We start from the raw sequence: 22,211 nt of genomic DNA, 5'->3' as shown, positions 1-22,211 counted from the left end.
GAAACATTTTATCATAAATGATCTACTTTTCATACAGAAGAAGTGAGCACAAAGTGAAACCCCCTGTTTAGCAAACCTTAAACCTGAGAAATTCCATGCATTCTTCATGGACTACATGTTTGTAATGTAGCACTACTGGTTATGCAGACACGTAGGGATTCCTGTCGTTCCTCATGCACCGACCCGACTAAGCTCTAATGCCATGTCAGGGATTCTGTCTGTAATCCCTGGAATAGTGCTTCAATGGCAAAGGGAAATATTTACCTCTTTTAGAAACAACAGCTTGGAGTTGTGTCTTTGGGGCCGACATTGTGATTCAATGAGGTGAATACCACCAAAGCCCTCTGCAGTGACAACAACATTTTTTGACTGAGGACAGTCGAAAACAACTCAGATACTGCGGCTGATTGGTGAAATCAACAACTGACGATGTATCACCCAGTACAGTGGAGTCGTTATATTATCATATCATTACATTTTCGTCAACTCTAGTGTTGACCAAAAATAACTCATCACTATTTTTTACACTTATCTCATCATGTGACAGTGAACAGAGCCACAACTTCAAGGACAGGGTGTATGAAAACACTAGTATATCACAGCCTTTTTTAGTTAAACACTATAAAAAAAAGTGTACTTTTTCTTGAGCAGGAGACTGTGTTGGAATAAAAAATGTATCCTTCCAAATACTTCCATAATCTGACTAAAGTAAAACATGAGTCACATGAGTACCAGAAAAGTTTGCTGTTAATGATAAATAAGATGAACCAAATGCACATCGGAAAGTTCAACAAAGACATTTCCAAATTATTTAATATGGAATTTAAATTTCAAATAAACTCAAATAATAATAAGTTTGTGGTAAAAATGCCCAGTGAATTTCTCTTTTTCTAGTAGAGAAAAACACAACAATCTCCCCATTGGCTCATGTGCCGAAGGAGGAAATGCAAAACATGTTGCAATGACTATCACTGTATTTCCACCTGAGTTAAGGGAAATGTTTGTCTTTTTGCCAAAAATATATTTACTATTACAATAAATAGAAACTTTTAGAGTCAAAGTGTTCTACAGTACCTTGACTGAATTCATACGAGCATCTTTATAAGCCTCTGTAAAATACACCAGAATATACATCATACAGGAATTTTATTTATTTTGACATTCATTCATATTTTTCTATATTGCTAAAATATATTCAATAATTATGTCTTTAAATTGATGACTATTTTCTGGGTTTTTAAAAAGAAAAAGAAATATAATGAATACAAAGCTGTAATGGTTAACTTAAAAAGCAGTTTTACAGTAGAACTGCATCACAAACATTAACTTGGATGACCTACATTATCTGCAGAGGAGTTGTCTTCACCTTGGCAGTGAGATAACAGGGTTATATATAACCTGCAACAATAAGAAGGAGTGGAAGCAAGAATAAACTTCACACGTGTGGAAAAGTACTGAAATCTGGAGTCCAGCATAATACATTCAACTTATCTAGTTGGAGTTTACTCTTAGAAATCAAACTGTAACACGTTTACAACTGACCTGAAGGCAGTGGGTGGAGTCAGTTGATTTTGAGCCACTTGCTCAGATAGAGAAAAAGGTCACATGTGTAAGTCACATTGGGGGTTTAATCAAACCATGCCTGCGCTGCACTAGCTAAGATTATGTAAGATTCAAGTGAATCACAAATAACTGTACAAAGTATGCACACTTCATGAATGCCTTGATCCCATCATAAATCACACACACACACACACACACACACACACATTCTCACATTTGCTACTTTTTAAAGACCCCATTCTTTTGCTATTCCTGTAAGGACCCTACTTTACAGCCATCCTAGAAACATATGAAATGCCTTCCTTGACCAGAAAAAAAATGTATTTTAATGCCATCACCACAGAATTCTTTTACACACAAAGAGAAGAAAAATATAGATTTTTAAAGCCCCATATATTTTCACTAATTTCTTTAGGACGTTTTAAAAAAAAATATGATTTTACTATTTTTGTAAGGACCATGTGATATCATCATGCAATTAAAGCACGATGTGACGTCATGCTTAAACTGCACAAAATTCCAAAATCCAGTTATGTCACAGCGGACTCCTAAATGTAAAAGATAGATTTTGGCTTTAGAAAAGTTTTTATGACATTTTTAGTGAGAAATATAATCTTACCTTTCCGTAGTTTGTTTGCTTTTCCGCGCAGAACGTACCGGAAGTGACGTTTTTTTCAAACAGGAAGTGATGTCGATTTACATGTTTACATTTTAGAAACAATTAAAAATTCCAAAATCCAGTTATGTCACAGCGGACTGCTAAATGTAAAAGATAGATTTTGGCTTTAGAATAGTTTTAATGACATTTTTAGTGAGAAATATAATCTTACCTTTCCGTAGTTTGTTTGCTTTTCCGCGCAGAACGTACCGGAAGTGACGTTTTTTTTCAAACAGGAAGTGATGTCGATTTACATGTTTACATTTTAGAAACAATTATTTACTTTTTAATATTCGTCATAATATTCATTCACATGTGAATATATCTCCAAACCTCGAGACTAAAGTGTAGTTTGAAACACTGGAATGTTGGAAAAATGGGAATATGTTTTTATTTCTTTATAAAATGTGTTTTGGTTACTTAACAACGACCATTTTTAGATTAATAAAGTCTGATAAGCTGTATTGTACAATAGAGCATTGTAGAAAAGTTTAAAAAGATATGCATATTTAATTTTTTTATCCGTTTTTCGATTTAAAAGAGGTCAAGTGGCGTGTGCTCCATTAAAGTCTATGGGGGTCATCAGACCTCATATCTCCCCTGTGCAAAGGGCCAGGACTTTGAAATTCACATATGACATGCAGCTCAAAGAGACCTTTCTAATGAGCCCAAGTCTCTGGCCACTTCCTGTCCAAAGTTATGTCCCCTACTTCCCTGCTCATCATAAGGGCATTTTGATCCATAACTTTTGAAATTCATATATGATATTCAGCTTCACGGTGATGGGGTTTCATTCCGATTTGGTTCATTTCAGAGTTCAAGTTGATTCCCTAACCCTTATCAAAATTGTATTTATTTCAAAATGTTGGTTTTATGTTGTATTTCATTGTGAATGGGCTTCTATACAACAGTTGTCTAGTAGTGTGTGTAGAAAACATTGCTCCATGAGCAGGTGTTTAATTGAAGCTTCCCCTCCCCCACCTCCCACAGCTCTACACATAAAACCTCCCTAAAACCATTACACAGCACAACCATTTTACCTTACACTACTACAATTTAGACTACATTTATTTATCATGTATTTTTAAATTAATAAATAGTTAATAAAATAGTTAGATGAAAGTTCATAACATTTAGAAGACACAGAATTTGTACATTTGGTTTTTGAAATAGAAAATCTGTTCACTTTTAAAGGGGAGTATTGTGTAGAAATCCCTTTTTCAAGCTTTATATCATGTTAGTGTGTCATTCCCTCCTGAAAAACATTCCTCCAGTGTTGTTCAGGTTGATTCATGTAATTTTGAGTAATCTTTTAATCTTCTGCCACCACTGCCATCACTGATTACAAAACCACTCTCATGTTCCCTCAGTTCAACCCAATTTAATTTTTATTAATGTATGTTTTCTAATCCAACATTTCATAGCACATATATACTGTATATGAAGGGTAGATTTGCAAAAACGGAGGAAAAAAATATACTGACGGCCCAGGGAGAGAGTGACATGCGCGCACCTACATGTACATACAGTTTTATATTAATAATTTTAATAATTGTTATTAAAATGACATGATCATTGAACAACACTGCTGATCAATTGGCTGCAGCACCTGTAGCCATTATAAAAAGATGCACAGAGGCTAATCTGACAGCTGGATGGAGAAGGGTACGTCTGCGGAGGGGTAGCCCTGTAACTGCAGCACTCTACGTGTGGCCTCATAATGCAGGAAGCGGCACACAAGAGGATCTACACTGTAGATTCTACAGAGACCAAAGAGACTATGACTGATAATGTTCGGTGAATGCCAATGCTATGCCATTGTTAATGCTAGGTTAATACTAGGTTAAATGTCCCCATTGCGGGATTAATAAAGATACTCTACTCTACTCTAATGCTAGGTCAATGTTAATAATCCAATGCCAATGATACGCTAATGCAGTGCAATGCGGGTCAGCACCTGCATCTTTGCTTGTATTTTCTTCAAGAAGTGCAACTATTTTAGTTAATAGGATTTCTCAATAGGATAAGTAAAATTCACTGTAGGGCTACTTTGTATATGATATTACATTATTGTTTATTAAGTGTGCAGGACTATTTTTTTTTTAACTTGTTTTTTCCATTTTCATTCATTCACTGTATATACTTTATGTATATATTCATATTCTTATTTTATTTTTATCTATTAACTTCTTGTTAAGACATTTCCTCATAACCTGCAGCTTCCTTAACAAAATCCTATCTGCAACACTTCTTTACCTCAATGTCTCAGTGATAAACATTTATAACCAAGATGGTTAATTTAATACACAAACTTATCTCTGAAAACATCTGTCACCTGTATATATCTTTGTTTTAAGTCTGGCTAGTAGGACTGGGTGATATATCTAGATTCAATAATATATAACATTTTCTATTTTGGCAATATAGAAAATGTCAATATCGCTTATTTTGGTATATATTTTTATAACTTATTTTGTTTAATAATACCTATTTTAGGAGTCACTACTTATCAATACAGCATGAAAAGCTCAGTTAAATGGATTTTGGAGTGCCAAACGAGGCACACTACAGAACTCACTCACACATGCTGTCTTTTATAGCAGAAAAAGCCAAAAGTGACATATTTTGTGTAGCTGTGTCTTGTCTGTCATTTTGCATCAGAAAATTTAACCCCAAATTGTCTTTCTGGATAGACTTTATTAATTATCAGGAATCACAATTTTGAGAAAGAATAGAGATATTTGTTTTGATTCATATCAGATTTTAGCTCGTTTGCTAATAGTGTTCTGGTTAGAAGAGGCCTGAGGGCACCTCTTATGATCCATGTGGGCACCATCTTGATGTCCCTTGCACTAAAATATGGTGTAAGCCATCATAAGATCATTGAGCAGGCTGGATATTATATCAATAAAAATGTATGACCCCAATCTCTACAGCTAAATCTGTGTATTTTTGATTCTACACACATGGGTGGACCATGGTTTTTCTTCTGCAACAAAAAAATGAGCTGACCACTCACGCCCTGAAGATGTTCACTGTTCATCTTTACAGATTTTTTTAAATCTTTATTAAAATGATGTAAACTGACTGGAGATTTTTAGGTTTATGGAATGAATCTCTCATTGATAATGAATTCGGAAATAATTGTTAATCACCTCAAATAGAAGTCCACCTATTGCAGATGAGTGAATATCTCTGCAGACTAGAGGGTTTCCTCCATCTTTGCTCTGGCTGATAACTGGGGACAGCTTTTTCTTAATAATGTCTTACTTAAGAAATGGACTCGTCTCTTCACAGCGTCTGAAAATACTACATGAAGACAGAAAGATGTCAGCCTCTCTTCATTCATGTTATTCGTCCTACCATGAGGAGCTATGTAGTGAGATAATTCAACAGGTCAGAATGGGAATACATGGCAATGTCAATATTAAGTCCCGCCCCTATTAACAAAAACTGTCTGTTTTATTCAGCAGTGTTTGTAAAGGTTGTTTTCTCTTAAAAACAAGATATGTCATACCATCAGTCTCACTTGATGGGTGCATAACTGTTTAGATCTCTTGTGTAGAAATGTCATTGTCGTGGTGTTTTTATGATGGGGGGAACAAACACATAAAGAGGAGAGGTAACTATTAGTTTATTACAAAGAACAGAGGGTGGAGAGGAGACAGACATTCAGAGCCCATGGACAGTATTAGCAGGGCTGGGTTAGTAGGTAGGTGGGATGTAAGAGATAGCATGAATGACATGAACAGTGAGATCTTCCATTAGATTAGTGATATACATCATTGTCAATCACTGTCAATGAAACACCAAAGCTTGGAGATGGGCTGAACATGCTGGGATAAAGGCAGGATGAGCTTGTGGATCCATGAGGGGGCCATGACAGTAAGGAAGGGGGCAGCAACCTAAAAACAGGCTGTTAGCACAGACAGGGAAACAGGACACAGGGGTCAGAGGTGAACACAAGGGGTAAAATGGGGGTAAATCACTGTGCTGTTTTAAAAAAAAAAACCTATCTGTTTTATTTATTCTCTCACAACACTAAAACATCAGATCTTGAGTTGAGGAATAAACCATAAGGATTGGAGAATTTACCCGGAAGAATACAAGGAAACTGATAACTCATTTGTTCAATTTAACCAGTAAACTAATGTGTTGATTAAATGCATAAAAAATAAAAAACAAGGGTATTTTCAGGACCCTCTGATGCCACAGAGGGAAAATGAGTGCTAAAAAAAATGTAATACCAATTTTTAAAATTAATCAGTATGATTTCATTTTTTTAAAACATAAATCTGAATTCACACAAACATCTTTAGGATAAAATAAACCCTTTAAACCTGCTACAAGTTCATTGATCCTCATTTTCCTTTTTAAAAAAGTATTGTGCATTCATCGCTATTTTAATTTTTACATTAAAAACACATTGGGTTATTTTTTTACAACTATTTATAACATAGACAGGTCTAATTGGTAAGAGCTCAAATTTCTACACACTTTTAGTTCCATTTTTGGCCACAGAGGGAGCTCTACTACACAGACTTGCAGTTCCATTTTTAGCCATAGAGGGAGCTCTACTACACAGACTTGCAGTTCCATTTTTAGCCATAGAGGGCGCTAAACTACACACACTTGCAGTTCCATTTTTCACGATAGGGGGAGCTCTTCTGAGGCTCGATACACACTTGACACACACATTAGTAAAAATACCTTCTCCTGAGGTCCATGCAGATTTTTACACCAGGCCTGTTAGAATAGCATTTACTATCTGTTTCAATGGTTATCTAAGTTAGGACCAGGGTTTTGGTCCTAACTTGTCCAAAGGTCCTAAGTAGAAAGGTGCTTTTACTGCTCGAGGTCCTCGGAAGGGTTGTAATGCAAGAACACACACACACACACACACACACACACACACACACACACACACACATACGAAAACAGTCCTTAGTTTTGAATTAAGTTGTATATAGTTCCCACATTTTATTCTGCTGAAAACAAATGTATTTAGATATGAAGTACTGTTGTTGATTGATTCTTGTCCAACTCTTGATGTTTTTAGTCGAAGTATCAAGATGTTGTTGTAAAGTTGTAAGAGTTGCTGCCCTCTATGGGTTGAAACCCAGCTTTATTCTCATCTACTTTTTCTATTGGCTGAGAATGGTGGTTTGTGACGTTTTGGTGGCTTCTTCTGGCCCCTCCTATGAAAACTAGCACCTATCAACTCAGAATTAAAACAAATAATCAAAATATCAATTAACCATCACTGCCTACCTTGCCTACCCTGACTGCACGTCACTGGTGAATAGAGAGTTACAGTTAGTATTTAGTAGCTAGTTAGCATTGCATAGATTGTTCTTTGGGAGATTTTATAGTATAGACGGGGCGTGTCTTAACTGCTCTGGGAGCTCCGCCCATGATCAAGGCATTTTTTTTTCTCTAATTTTCAGCCTTGAAGCATGTCAGCCAAAACCTTGGGATTTTGTTATGCTTTAAAAACATTTTACGCGCTTGCGAAATGTTTAACCGCGTGAGTAAAACCATTACGTTAGTGCGTAGAAGTTTTACGCAAGAGTTTAAATGTTCATGCGAGCACTTCTAAGTTTACGCAAGCACCTATATACTGTACATGAGTTAGTTACATGGAAGTGATTCAGGTGTTGTTGTCAGCTGATGCTACCACATACACAACGACGTGGGGTAATTTCGGCACCGGTATTAACAGAATCGGATGGATAACAGAATAAAGTGCAACACCATCATCACCGCGTAACATACTTTATGTATTTATAATATAATATAATAATAATAACAATGCATCAATTTTATGTAGCACTTTTTTTGGGACTCAAAGCCACTTTACAGAATACAGAAAAACAAAGAAATAAAGAAAAAACCATAAAAGAAAAAGACAGGTTAAGGAAAAGCAAGTTTGACAAGGTGGCTTTTGAGGAGTTTTTTAAATTTCTGTAATGAGTTTGCTTTCTTGATGGGTTGTGGGAGTGAGTTCCAGAGGGCGGGGGCAGCGGCAGCAAAGGCTCGGTCTCCCATACGCTTGTGTTAAATTTAGATTATTAGTGACAAACCACACGAATACAAAAATACAATTCCAGGAAGATTGTAGTGTAGCCTCCAGCTGATAGAAATTGGACCAAGGAACAGTAGGGCCTATTCATTGACATACAGTGAACTATACAAATTGTTTAATTATGTAAAAATAAAAAAAGTAAATCAGTTACGTAATAGCTCTCTTTTGCACCACCAGATGTTAGTGCACATAACAGTTCTTCTTCCTGGTTCATTTCAGTCACATATTTAGCCTCCAATTCAGGCCATGGAATTTTACCAGCTCACCTCAGCTTCACTGTGTGTGTTTGTTTCATTGTGTTTATGTTCTCTCCTGTATTTCTCTAGTTTCTCTTTACAAAGTCAGCATTATGCTTTTCCCACGGGTGTTGCTTAAGAAAACATCGATCAATGGGAGTCTGTATGGTTCTGTCGGGGTGGAAACATCCCCCATTCAAACAGATACAAAATCCTTATTCAAGCATTTGTTACAACCCAGCAGAAAACCACACCTGAGTGTCCTTGAGCAACACAATATGTCTCTCAGGAAATCTGAAGGTTTTTATTGTGCAAAGTACATGTTGTTACAGATACATGGGCACCTGACTGCAAACTAATGCTTTATACTGCCATCTGGGGTCAGGTCTTGTAAAGTGCCTAGGAACTGTAGAGCAACCCTCACATTGGTACACATGTGTCAAACTCAAGGCCAGAGGGCCAAATCTGGCCCCCTGGAATTCAGTTTTACCCACGAGAGAAAGTAAAAATGACAGAAAAAAAACATGAATCATTGTGTAAATTACATCAGTTGTACATATTTCATCCCCTTCAAATTTACAAATTCAATTCAACAATATTTGCAGGAGCTTGCATTTGCAATACTGATGAAATATGTTATGCTTTTATGACATTATTGTGGAAAGAACTTTAAAGTTTTATAAAATCCTGCAATTTCTCAGCAACAATCCCTCAAAATTCCCCTAATAATTACCCAAATATCCATCACAAAATCAAGGAATTTAGATGCGAAGATCCTGCAGAGGACGGATGTCTGTAATTTATTGCTTGAATCTATTTCATTTACACATTGAAGTGCAAACTAGGGCACTATAATGTTGAAATTGCTTTTTTCCCACCACCTAAAATCTGCGGCGCACTTGCAATGAAACTGTTCCATATTTGGCCCCTGAACTAGAATTTGATACCCCTGCTTTAGTACAATAATATTGTGTTTATTGAGATTCAAACTGTCCATTTTGACTCAATTGATATATTTGACATCTTAGTTGTTTATTTTTTATATATCTTTTTATGAAAGTGCTATTGGTCTGTTTACCGAAGTACACATATGTAGCATCTTAGAGTTAGGGTTAGGGTTAGGTAGGGGAATGTGTTTTCTCAATGAGACCCCCCGAAGGACTCTCCCAGTTGGATAGAGAATCAAAGGCAGGCACGGGCCGATGCTTGTTATTCGTGTTCCTATCTTCCTTGTGTCACTCATCAAAAGGTTTTGTGAATTTGAATCAGTATAATGCAGTGTCAGTGCAGTGTTGCAAATATGGGACAGGGAACATGGAGGGAGGATGGATGCACCCTCTCCATTCTGTGTCTGTCTGGACACCCTGTCGTAAATTCATGTGTCGTGTGGTATGGTATGAGGGTTCACAGAACTGTCAGCCGAGGGACAGGAGTGGGAGCCTGTCTGGGCTTCACCACAACTGGGTCTGCATGGACCCAGCTCCACCCCATTACCTGTTATAAGGAATGGGGTGGAGGTGGAAGTGTTTTGGTGTGTTCCTGCCTGTTTCTTCTGGGTTAATTTTATTTTAGGTGTTGAGTTTACCTTAGGTTTTTGGCGTAAATTTAAGGTCCCTGAATTTGGCCATTAAGAGGAGGTGGTAACGGTTGAGGTGAGAGTTAGGGTTCCTCTCTGGGTGTAGTAAACGTGGAAGGTGAGTGTTGCAAAATTCCCTAATTTTGGTCAATAAGTGGAGGCGGTAGCGGTTAGGATTAGGATCAGGGTTTAGGGTAGGGGTTCATGTTGACTGCTTAGATTGAGGGTCAGGGTCAGGGCCATTGAGTGGAGGTGGTAGCAGTTGAGTTTAGGGACAATTTTTAGGGATAGGTAAAGGTTTATGGTTAGGTTTAGTCTTAGTCACATGACCTAAACTGGCCAATGACTGACCGATCACGTGACCTAAACTGGTCATTGAGGGGCTAGGGTTAGGGTTCGGGTTTTTTTATTGCCTATATTACTGTTGTTTCCATTAATATTTATTGGCAGATAATTGCTCCTCCATGTCAATAGGTGGCAGTGAATAGCATCTTTTTGCTAGAATGTGGTGCTTTGTAAATGTGCAATTTTCTAATAGTGTACTGTGTACGTGTGCCTATAGGCTCATGTAAGTTAGAAAAACACAACAATAAACTACCAAAGTTTACAGTATAGAACAATCCTGTTCAGAAACACTTTGTTATTCTGGGTGAAAGGGTTTTTCCATCCTGAATGCAGTCAGTCCATTATTTATTTATTCTTAAAAAGGATATGTTATTTTTCATATCAGATGCGCAATCAAGTATGTGGGGGCGTGGCTTTGGACAAAGATTTGACAGAGCACAGACAAGAAGGGGAGGAGCTCAGAGGAGGCCTTGCTAGCTCAAATTTTGCTAGTTTTCCAATATTGCGGACTGTACAGTTATGAAACAAGTTATGAAAGTTTCCTTGAAGGTTTTATGTCAGTTTTTGCTTCACTGAGGTGTGTAATGGGTATTTTGTGAATCATGTCTTTAGTTGTCTCTGTGACTTTCAGTGCTCCTGTTTTATCGGTTGGTGGAGCATTGTGAAGGTCACGTAACTAAGTCAGACACATACACACACAAACAAACACACTCTTATGCACCAATAATTGTTTTTCCAAAAAGTTCCGATAAAAAAGAGGGATGAGACAGTGACTCAAAGGCTGTGACAGTTTTAATTTGTTTTTCTTCTTTCTGCTGTAACTACTCCATACAACCTCTTGGTCTACAGACATTACCCACGTTGTTCACACAGCATCCAGAAAGATAAAGGTATATTTTTGATATAACTAGACAACCACATTGTATTTGCAATACTGATGAAATATGTTAAATATTTTTTTTTATCAAGCTGTATTTTTATTTGCCGTTGTCTTTGCTTTTTTAAGTGTACAGTAGACAAACTAATACTTTACTTGCATAGCAATGTACTGCTACTGTAATTAATTGTGAAGATGAATTTGATAAATATACCTCAGTTAAGAAAGTATTCTGGTTCACTTTGTTTGTTTTTGTTCTGTTTTTCTTAATAGTTTGATTGGAGTATTTATTTGTATTGTCCATTTAGTTCATTTCATTGGATTTTGTAGTTAAGTAAGTAAGTAATGTTTATTTATATAGCACTTTTCACAGACAGAGTTCACAAAGTGCCAAATCATATGTGTATAATATTGAAATTGACTTTTTTATTTTATAGAGATTTCTGTTGGGATTTGTTTATTCGTTTTTATCTATTTTTTTATTCGTTTGTTCGAAATAAATAAATGCACGAATCCTTTTTTTAGGGAAATGCCAATTGACCAAACCAGCTTGAGAAGAAATGTTAATGTTATACTGCCTGTTGTACTACAATTTCATTGTCTCATTGTTATCATGACATTGACTTTCTATCAATTAAAAACATCCACTTCTTTTTCCAGAATGGGTGTTTCTGATTGGTCCAATTTGACCCTTCGCCTAGAACAATCGCTCACTGATCATTTTGTTAATTTTTTCGAGAGCTGGAGGCGAAACATGACACATGCAGCAGCAGTCAACGCCTTGGACAAAACTCTGGCCAATGAAAACTTCAAAAATGAAAATGTAATTTGGTTCCTGGTGGTAATGATGGGGTTGTTTGCTTCCATTGTGGTAGCCATGCTGGTGAGCAGTGTCAATTCCAAGAGGAAGGAGCACTCAAAAAAACCTTACCATCAGTATATTAAGGAGGACTGGACTGCTCAGATACGACGCAGAGACATTGTTACTAATCATGTGGCTCAATAATCCAAGCGTGAGGGTCATCATTTCATTTTTCAGGCATCTACTACAAACAAGGTTGTTTTTCAACAAGTTGACAGTTTCGTATTCCCCCATTGTTGGGAATTTTACATTATTTTACTTTCCAACCATGTGAATACAAACAAAAACTTATGTTGCAATATGAAAATGTGTTTAAACCATGTAAATAAAATATTGAAACTAATGATTTATTGTTCCAAACACTTGCATAAAAGCAAATGGACAAACTTTTTTAATTAATTCAAGTAAAACAGATCAAATGCAGAGCAAATCATACATACAAACCAAGGCAAATACAGAGTGCAATCTCTAACAAAAACCAACTACAGAAAAGAAGAAACATCAACCACAAACTTTTTATTTTACTTACTGTATTTTATCTTATAACATTGCTTATACATTGCTTAAGGCCTTCAGTATATAGGACATGAAGAGCCAGCTCAAATGAGTGCTCGTGCGTGTGTCATTTTTAGCACAACATTGCAGTGAGTGAGGTGTTTTCAGAGAACTTTTGTGCAAACTGCAATGTTATGATTCTGCTGTTGCTTGTTGTCTTTCTATGTAAATCGAAACCATTGTGGAAAGTCCCTTTGTCATGTGCAGGGGCGTTTCTAGACCACCTGAGGGCCCTAGGCAAGCAGGACTATGGGGCCTCCCGGCCCCAGAATGATGATGAATGAAGTCCAGGATGACGGATCACTAAAGAAATACTTTATTAAATAATTAAATAAAGCATTTAAATAAAAAAAAAGATTTAGTCATAATCGTTTTACTAAAATTCAATGAAAATACACTGCAATGTGTTTAGGTGTGCTCAGAAGGAATTCACTGGTTGAGTAATGTTAGTACAAGTACAGGTTAATACACTATTTAGAGCTGCATGGTCTCCATCTCCTTTCTGAAGTCAGGATAACGTTTTGTCCGAATTCTCAGACCCTGGAGTGTCGAGACACAAGATAAACCCCTAAAGCAAATGGGGGAAAAATGTAGCTCCAGACACAGTAGATATTTAAACAACGCTCAACACTACAACCAAACTGTCCTGCCTGTCTGTCAGAGCTGCCCTTTACACACCTATTTGTAGTCCTGTGTGCAGTGACCTAAAATCATACTAAAGCCTTCTTCCTGCAGCCTTACCGTTAAATGTTATATAAGTTAAATGCACAAAACATGTTCAGGGTGTAGATGAATGAGTTCATCAATGTGAGACCAAGTACTGTCGGTCATTACAAACTTCTCTCATTATGTGCAGTCGCCCATTCTCACTCACCATTTTATTTTTAGCTTTCAAACAACTGGTCTCCTAAAAATGGGCCTATCCTTCATGGGTACGGAAAGAGGAGTGCAGCTATGTATGGTATCCCCCTTAGTACCTCACATGCTTTACACTGCTCCTATTTTGCTTTTGTCTCTGCATCACAAGGAAGGTAATGACAGTGGAAGGCAGCTAGAGCTTTTAGGTCTTTTGGGATATTTGAAGTAGTTTTTGTAGATGACTGGGGATGCTTAAAAACTACAACAGAAGGACCACTTTTACTTCTAACCCTTGCACTACTTCTTAAACTCCTCCGACGCCTCACAAGCTGTTGGTGACCTTTTTGCCTGTGAAACTTGTCATTCTGTTGGTGTGTGCGTGTGTGTGTGTGTGTGTGTGTGTGTGTGGAAGCTTTGGACTATGCTCTCCTTTTGGCTCCTTGTGCTCTGCTGCCTGAGCCTCGCACCCTTGACCCCAGCCGAGAAGGGCCTGGAGTTCCCACAATACGATGGAAAGGACCGCGTTCTTGATATCAATGATAAGAACTACAAGAAAGCCTTGAAAAAGCACAACATGCTCTGCTTGCTCTATCACGAGCCCATTCCAGACAACAAGGAACAGCAGAAACAACACCAGATGACTGAGCTGGTACTGGAGGTAGGATGTGGGGAGGGGGTGGACCTGGAAATGGTGGGACATGCAAGTTGTAATAGGCAGGCTCAACATGATTATTACTTGATTATAACAGATACTTGCTAAAAGAGACAATGGTTTACCATGCTGTCAAAGCTTGACGTTATAGTGTTGACCTTTTCTCTTTTAAATTTGGGAGGTTCTTCAAGGTCAGTGTTTACATTAAGTGTGACTTTAATAATTTTAATAATATAGCATACAGTACGATCAGTTACTGCGGTTCATTTAGTTTTTAGGTCAGTTCTACAGTAGAAATGCTTCAGTGATATTCAGCCAGTATCTATTCCTGCAGAAATAATCAGGCTTGAGAGGCTGAGTGTAGTTTTTTTTTTTTAATTTTTTTTACACCTGCTTCTTTGTCTCATCTTAAAAACACCACTAATTTACAAAATGAAGACATTACAATATATACATACACAGTCTGAATTTAGGAATATACATTTTCTTTGTTTGACCCCTGTTCGTTACACCAGTGCACGGTGCATTGGCTTAACGTCTCGTATTACACATGGCTGAGAGCGAGCGCCTCTTTGATCTGTAGAAGGAACCTGAGAACAGATATGCAGGCCTGATATAAGCTTCTTTTATTTTACACTACAGAGGAAGAGAAGGGCACTTGTGAAACAATGTACCATGGGTTTGTAGAGACATAATAAGACTTTATTACATACACAGGCCTGGCGTACGCATATAAGACAAGCAATGTAATCATTTCACCTGGAACAAACATCCTTCATGTATGCAGAAGTTAAAAAAAAGACAATAAACAAATAAACCAAATCATGCATTTTTTTTTTCTTTTACTGTTCAGCTTGTGATTTACTTCTAATTATTTATAAGAACCCTTTTTTGTAGTTTGATCTGGCTGGAAACTTTGATATTGTTTTCTATTTTTATCAAGCTTTATATCCTCTGATTAATTCTTAGTTTCAGTCTACTTTCAGTCGAAAATATTCACAATGATCGGATTTTACTAAAATTAATCAATAGTTAAAGAGCTGTGCATATTAAAAGGACAGCAGAGCACCTGCAGCTCATGAAACAACATTTATATAGTTAAACTTAAACTCAGACCTAGACTAGAAAATTCCATCATCATTGTTGCAAGAGAGTACAAATATTATTAGCTGAATAATTTAACAGCTGCAGTTGACTAAAAAATGTCAATTTTAAGTTCAGGATGAAGCATTTAAAAAACATAAGGATTTTATCTAAAAACATATTCAGATAATCAAAAAAAAAACAACTCCTGAGTGATGTTTGCATTACTTATTGGTGTATATATAGTAGAAATATATATATATATATATATATATATATATATATATATATATATATATATATATATATATATATATTAGTAATGTATTAAATATAAACTTTAGTAAATTTTAGCATGTAAAAGATCATTAAATATTTTTTTGAAGGACATACTTTTAATGCTTTTAGATGTAGTGTGGGAGGAAAATGGGGTGTTGTTGATGTCACAGGGTGACCCCAGTGTCCCAAATGTTGGAAAAGTAAACAAAACAACTGCAAATTTACACAAAATTATGAAAAAAGGCACAAAATGAAAACAAAAATACACAAATTTACAGTACAAAAAAAATGCCAAAAACGTCCAAGTGTACACAAAAATGACTGAAGAATATACAAATACAAAATGACACCAAAAGATATACATAAATAAGTCACAAAAAAACAACAAAATACACAAAAGGACTTCGAAAACACACAAAACTACAACAAAAACAAAACAAAAAATAAATGAAATTAAAAAACAGATAAAATTACTCTAAAAATACACAAAGCAACAACAAAAACAGACAAAACTCTTTGTTCTTATTTGTATTAATGCTTAGATTGGTCATTATTCTAAATGCTGACATAAATATTGTTAACATGGCCCTTGGATCAGATACAATCACAGCTGTGATGAAAGTTTCACATGTCTGCTGTAATATAATGGCCACCTTGGAATTTTTGTCCCTTTTTTGACTGCTTGCTTCGGCTCTTACTACTTATTGCTTTGTTTTTGTCTTTAAATGCAGCTCGTGGCTCAAGTCATGGAGGAAAAGGCCATTGGGTTTGGAATGGTTGACTCGCGTAAAGATGCAAAAGTGGCAAAGAAACTGGGTGATGATTTCCTCGTGCACATCTGATTTCACACACTTTTACAGCTTCGGGAACATTCTTGTGAATGAACGTTAAACACTTTTTAAATCACAGGTTTGGATGAGGAGGGAAGCGTGTACGTATTTAAAGAAGACAGGATCATCGAGTTCGATGGCCTACTTTCTGCTAACACCTTGGTGGAGTTTTTGCTGGATGTGAGTACACAACTACACATTGCTGCCATGGCTTCTCCTAATCCTCTCGCTCTGTCTGTAGCTGCTGGAGGAGCCAGTGGAGGTCTTAGGGAACGCACTTGAGTTGAGAGCCTTTGACAGAATGGAGGATGAAATCCGACTCATTGGTTACTTTAAGAACGAAGACTCAGAGCGTGAGTGCGTTTCTTTTCTCACGTTTGAGCTCTCACTCACTGCCATGTCAAAAGGATCTCAGCTGAGCTTTTTGTGGCCGGTGCCCTTTATTACTACCGGAGTGCATTTAACCCCCACATCTCCATGGATTTACAGATCCATTTTTACCTCTGCTGTACACACAGCTGCCACTGCCTGGTCCACCCTCACATGCTGAGGTACCCTCACACGTGACCGGTCTCATTTACTCACAGCAATTACCTGCAGCAAACTCCCAACTGTGGGAGCTTTAAGGCTGAGGTCAAAGTTGAGCTATTTCCATTTCCTGAAGTGAAAATGTCAACAACAACTGCCCGAGAGAGAGAGAACAATTATGTCTCATCATTTCTTATATATAACAGCAGAAGTGTAAAGTGCATTGCTATTTTCTTAGCCCTTTGAGGTGACTATTGTAATTTGCACTACATAAATAAAGTTTAATTAAATTGATATATCCTACTCAAGTATACTGTTACTTGATATAAATTCGACTCAAATACAAGTAAAAGTAAGTCATACATAAAATACTCAAGTACAAGTTAAAAGCAGCTCAATTAAACGATACTTAAATTAAAAGGTACTAGTTACTTTCACCCCCCACGTTTATTTTTGGTAATAAATCTTGCCACAGTTCCCTTGCATACAGTAAACATCTCATGTATAAACTTAAAAAGGAGGAGACCAAGTGCACAATTTATTTTCCACAAAGGCATCTGTATAAAATAAAAGGTTTGTCAAAATGTACAATTATTTTTGTAATAAAATAACACCAATGGATTCAATTCAAAATGAAACAATTCTCAGGCTCTCAGTATAGCTACATTTATGAAAATAACCAGCATTCAATGCTGTTTGTAACCGTGCATTAGTTTAATCTGATTGGTTGGATATGACGTGATGCATTTGATTGTTTGGTTATTTCATTTTTTGTAGTTTGACAATGTACGTTGATTTTAAAACAAAAAATTATAATTTACTCAGTAACAGTTGGGTGTAGAAATGTAACAAATTACTTATTTTAAAAAGTACTTAAGTACAAGTAAAATGACTGATTGAGAAATATACTCATAAAAGCAACTTAATTACAGTAACGTGAGCACTTGTAATCCGTACTTTCACCACTGTATAACACCTTTCTTTATCCTTTCAATCCATTAGACTATGAAGCTTTTAAAGAGGCGGCAGAACAGTTTCAGCCCTACATCAAGTTCTTTGTTACGTTTGAAAAATCTGTAAGTACTAGTAGCTGACAGACACATAAGCATTTAGTCATGATTCCTCTTCAGTGACTTTAGTGTCTTTTTGGCCCCATGCAAGGTGGCCAAGGAGCTGACTCTGAAGCTGAACGAAGTGGACTTCTACGAGCCTTTTATGGAAGAACCGGTCACAATCCCAGGCAAGCCTCACTCCGAAGAAGAGCTGGTGGAATTCATAAGTGAACACAGACGGTAAAAAAATAGAAGAGCAGCTGCCCTGATTGTTATTCAGTCTAAATCAGTGGTTCCCAACTGGTCTCACCCTGGGGACCCACATTTTGTCATTCAATTGCGACCCACTCTTTTTTTTTTTTTTCTTTTAGAATTCAACCAATAAAATTCAGTTTTTCAACATGATAGTCAAAATACAAGTTTCTTTCAAAATAAAAGACAAGTCCACCCAGTACAGGTCTGTGATCCACTTTTGGGTCCCGACCCACCAGTTGAGAATCACTGATCTAAGTAATACTGTAATACATGAAATATTTGTTTAGTGCCACTTTTGTATGGTGTTATATGTGTTTTCTCTGTTGTCAGACCAACTCTAAGGAAACTTCGTGCAGAAGACATGTATGAGACCTGGGTGAGTCGTGTTGGCACACCAAAAACATGTTGCCAGTCTTTTACATGAAAAAGAAGCCAAACACATTTTCACTCCAGCAGAAGAACAACACAGAACTGATGTCACACTAACATCCTTGAGGACTGCAGGCCTTCATATTTAAAGATCTCAACATGCCCCACACAACCACATTAGTCATCACCAAGCGCTTCAGAAATCTTTGCAATAATGGCTCGATGGAAAACTATTCCCTTCTCTTCTCATGTTTCCAGGAAGATGATATTGAAGGCATCCATATTGTAGCTTTTGCAGAAGAGGAGGACCCGGGTAGGAGAGGATAAATAAATACATATCATGCACATTAACAGGGAGCGTCATTGAGAATTTGTTGTTGTGTACTACTGCTATTTTAAAGATGGTTTTGAGTTCTTGGAAATTCTAAAGGAGGTAGCCAGAGACAACACACACCTTCCTGATCTCAGCATCATCTGGATTGATCCTGATGACTTCCCTCTGGTGAGCTTGACATGCATTTCACAGTCAGAAGGAAGACGTAAACCATGGTCAATGGTTAAATGTGTTTATTTGTATTTACAGATGATTCCTTACTGGGAGAAAACCTTCAAAGTAGACCTGTTCAAACCTCAGATTGGAGTGATCAATGTTACAGACGTAAGTCCATTAGTAAAGTAACTTTATTGATCCCAGAGTGGAGACATTTACTGTTATGACAGCTCAGATAGTGCAAGGAAAAAAAAAAAAATCAAAAACAACAGCAGGCAACACACAGAATATCCAAAAAGACAAATGAAAAACAATGCAATTAAGTACATAAAATATGACAATACAATAATAGAGACTATATATAAATATAAATCTCATGTGAAATCTATTACAAATATAGATATATATTGAGAAAAAAAACAAACAAATATATATATATATATACACACACTACCAGTCAAAAGTTTTAGAACACCCTAGTTTTTCCATTTATTTATTGCAATTCAAGTCATGCAAATCCAATGAATAGCTTGAAATGGTACAAAGGTAAGTACTGGACAGCCAGAGGTTAAAAAACAAAACAAAAGAAATAGCAAAAAATAAATAAATACATATAAGGAACGAAAACAAATGTACCAATCTAACTGTTTTTATTATTATTATTGTTTTTCATTTCTGTAACATAAGTTTTGAAAGTCATATTGTGGACCTGCCAAAATAAATACAAAATACAGCTTGAAATGTTCCGTAAGTTAAAGAATGAATGAGTAAAGTTGTTCAAATTAAGCAGTGTTATTATTTATTATGTTCTACATGATATATAATACAAACAACACCTGATAAATGTGCTTTACTATGAGAAATACACTTTAACATGGAGGGAGAGACTTGCTGTCAGTTGTAAATCACTAAGTTAAACTACAGGTAGGATAGAATAAAATGATCCATATGGATTAAAAGCATTTAAACGTCCAACAACGTAGATTATGGCATTAAAAGTCTCTAACAACGTAACTCCACCATCGCTGGTTGTCTATGAGCTCCTGAGGTCGGTGGATGTTAAATTAATTATGGGGGATTAAAGGGTGAGTAGATTATCACAACAACCGCTCCTTCCACTGCTTTATATCCAGATAAGTGAGCACTGAACGTTCTCTGTTCCAACCACATGCTTTCTCGGTGTATCACTACAAATAACAGATTAATGGGTCTACAGATTAGCCCCGGTGTCCGCCATGTTGTAAACAAACAAAGCTCCGAGGAGCTGCTACTACGGGAAGCAGGAGGGACAAATGCGGATTGCAACCATACTTGAGAGGAGCATGTCGCCACCTACTGTATCGGAACTATGCTATCATGGGCTCTATATCTACTTGATTTTACAAGAAGCCTAAAAAATTAAAATTAAAATAAATAATAATTTATATATAAAATGTAATATATATATATATATATATATATATATATATATATATATTAAACAGTCTTCTTCCCTCTTTTTTTGATCTTTTCCATTAGCTCTCGTCTCTCCTTCTTATGCTTTTTAGTAACTTTGCATTCCTGACATACATCTGATTGACGTTTACCTCTTAAAATCAGTGTTTTATTTATTCCTGTGTGATCAAACCGCAATCTAGTAAGCACAACCTCCTCCCTTCTATTCTTCCTCTTCACTGCCTGTGCATTGATTGACTTCTGTATAATATAATATGTCCAACCATTATGATCATTATTCCATCTAATTTGCCGTTTTTTCAGGGTCTTTTTTTTCTTTTCTTCGATGGCTTTTATTTCCCCTTTTTCCAAATGGTACATTCATTATTTATTATAGTTCCTCTTGTTGCTTCCTTAGCTATACTGTCGACCACCTTCATTTCCTACCACTCCAACACGAGCTGGTACCCAGCAGAACTTTATCTCTATTTCAAGCATTGGTAATTGAAACAAACTTTGTTGAATTTCTAACATGGAATCTTCTCGGTTTGAGTTCATGTTTTTGTTTTGTTTCCTCTGCCCATTGTAAAGCAATGACGATGGCTGTCATTTCTTCTGTATACGCAGCAGATATTTGAGCTTGGAGGTTGTTCTCAAACTGATGCAGTGCTCAGTGTTTGACCTGTGTGTGTGCATGTGTGTGTGTGTGTGTGTGTGTGTGTGTGTGTGTGCAGGCCGACAGTGTGTGGATGGAGATTGAAGATGAGGAGGACCTTCCTACTGCTCAGGAGTTGGAGGACTGGATAGAAGATGTGCTCTCTGGCAAAGTTAACACAGAAGATGATGATGATGACGATGATGATGACGACGATGACGATGAGGACGATGATGATGATGATGATGATGGGGAGGAGGAAGATGAAGAAGATGAAAATGGAGATGATGATGATGATGATGATGACAGCAGCGACGATGATGATGATGAAGATGATGATGACGATGATGACGAAGATGACGACGATGATGACGAAGATGACGACGATGATGAGTAATCAGATGCCTATATTATGAACTCAATATTGCCTCCTCATCATCATTTTAGCCTCTTCAGAATGACTCAGTGAAGGAAATCACTTATTTTCTGTAAAGACGCAACAAATATTTGTGGAGAATTGTAAAGTTAATTTGAGTGAGTGATGTCCTCAGCCGACAGCCTTTACTTTGACTTGGTTTCAGATGATCTCTGACAATAATATTTTAATTTCAATGCCATGTCAGTCGCCGACAATACCAACAAAAGTCAGCCTCCTTTAAATTTGAAGAAGGTAAAATTTCATTTGAAAAATAAATGGAAATTTCTTATTAAAATGTATTCATTATGTATTCAGATGTATGTTTTATGTCATGTACACAGAGGAAATAAGGATATTATCTTCGACACCATCATGGGGTTGTGGAGCCTGTTCCAGTTAATAACCAGTAGAATAAACAAACATTCACCTACAGGAAACTTAGAGCAGGGGTTCTCAACCTTGGGGTCGCCTGGTGCTTTTGTTTTTTTTTTTTACCATTTTTCTGCAACTACACCAAACTTGCAAAATTTAAACCTAATTTCATCACTTTT

At 36.6% G+C, this 22,211-nt stretch overlaps 1 protein-coding gene across 1 annotated transcript; it reads left to right on the top strand.

Annotated features, from left to right (window-relative positions):
- The first annotated feature begins 13,687 nt into the window (after window positions 1-13,687).
- Window positions 13,688-21,970, top strand: casq2 (calsequestrin 2). Its single transcript, XM_028435862.1, has 11 exons — window positions 13,688-14,273; window positions 16,361-16,445; window positions 16,539-16,639; window positions 16,701-16,812; window positions 17,990-18,063; window positions 18,149-18,279; window positions 18,625-18,670; window positions 18,922-18,976; window positions 19,065-19,165; window positions 19,247-19,321; window positions 21,322-21,970. The coding sequence occupies exons 1-11, from the start codon at window positions 14,037-14,039 to the stop codon at window positions 21,637-21,639; spliced, it is 1,335 nt and encodes a 444-aa protein (XP_028291663.1). The 5' UTR covers window positions 13,688-14,036; the 3' UTR covers window positions 21,640-21,970.
- Window positions 21,971-22,211: the final 241 nt, after the last annotated feature.

Source organism: Gouania willdenowi, chromosome 21 (genome assembly GCF_900634775.1).
Source record: "Gouania willdenowi chromosome 21, fGouWil2.1, whole genome shotgun sequence".
Lineage (NCBI taxonomy): Eukaryota > Metazoa > Chordata > Actinopteri > Blenniiformes > Gobiesocidae > Gouania > Gouania willdenowi.
Note: the sequence above shows the minus strand (reverse complement) of the source record. Positions and strands in the feature narration are given on the sequence as shown.

Coding starts and splice junctions, on each gene's coding strand:
- casq2 (XM_028435862.1), top strand. CDS start 14,037: ATGCTCTCCTTTTGGCTCCTTGTGCTCTGCTGCCTGAGCCTCGCACCC. Junction 16,813..17,989: donor TAAGAACGAAGACTCAGAGC/GTGAGTGCGTTT, acceptor TCAATCCATTAG/ACTATGAAGCTTTTAAAGAG. Junction 19,322..21,321: donor GAGTGATCAATGTTACAGAC/GTAAGTCCATTA, acceptor GTGTGTGTGCAG/GCCGACAGTGTGTGGATGGA.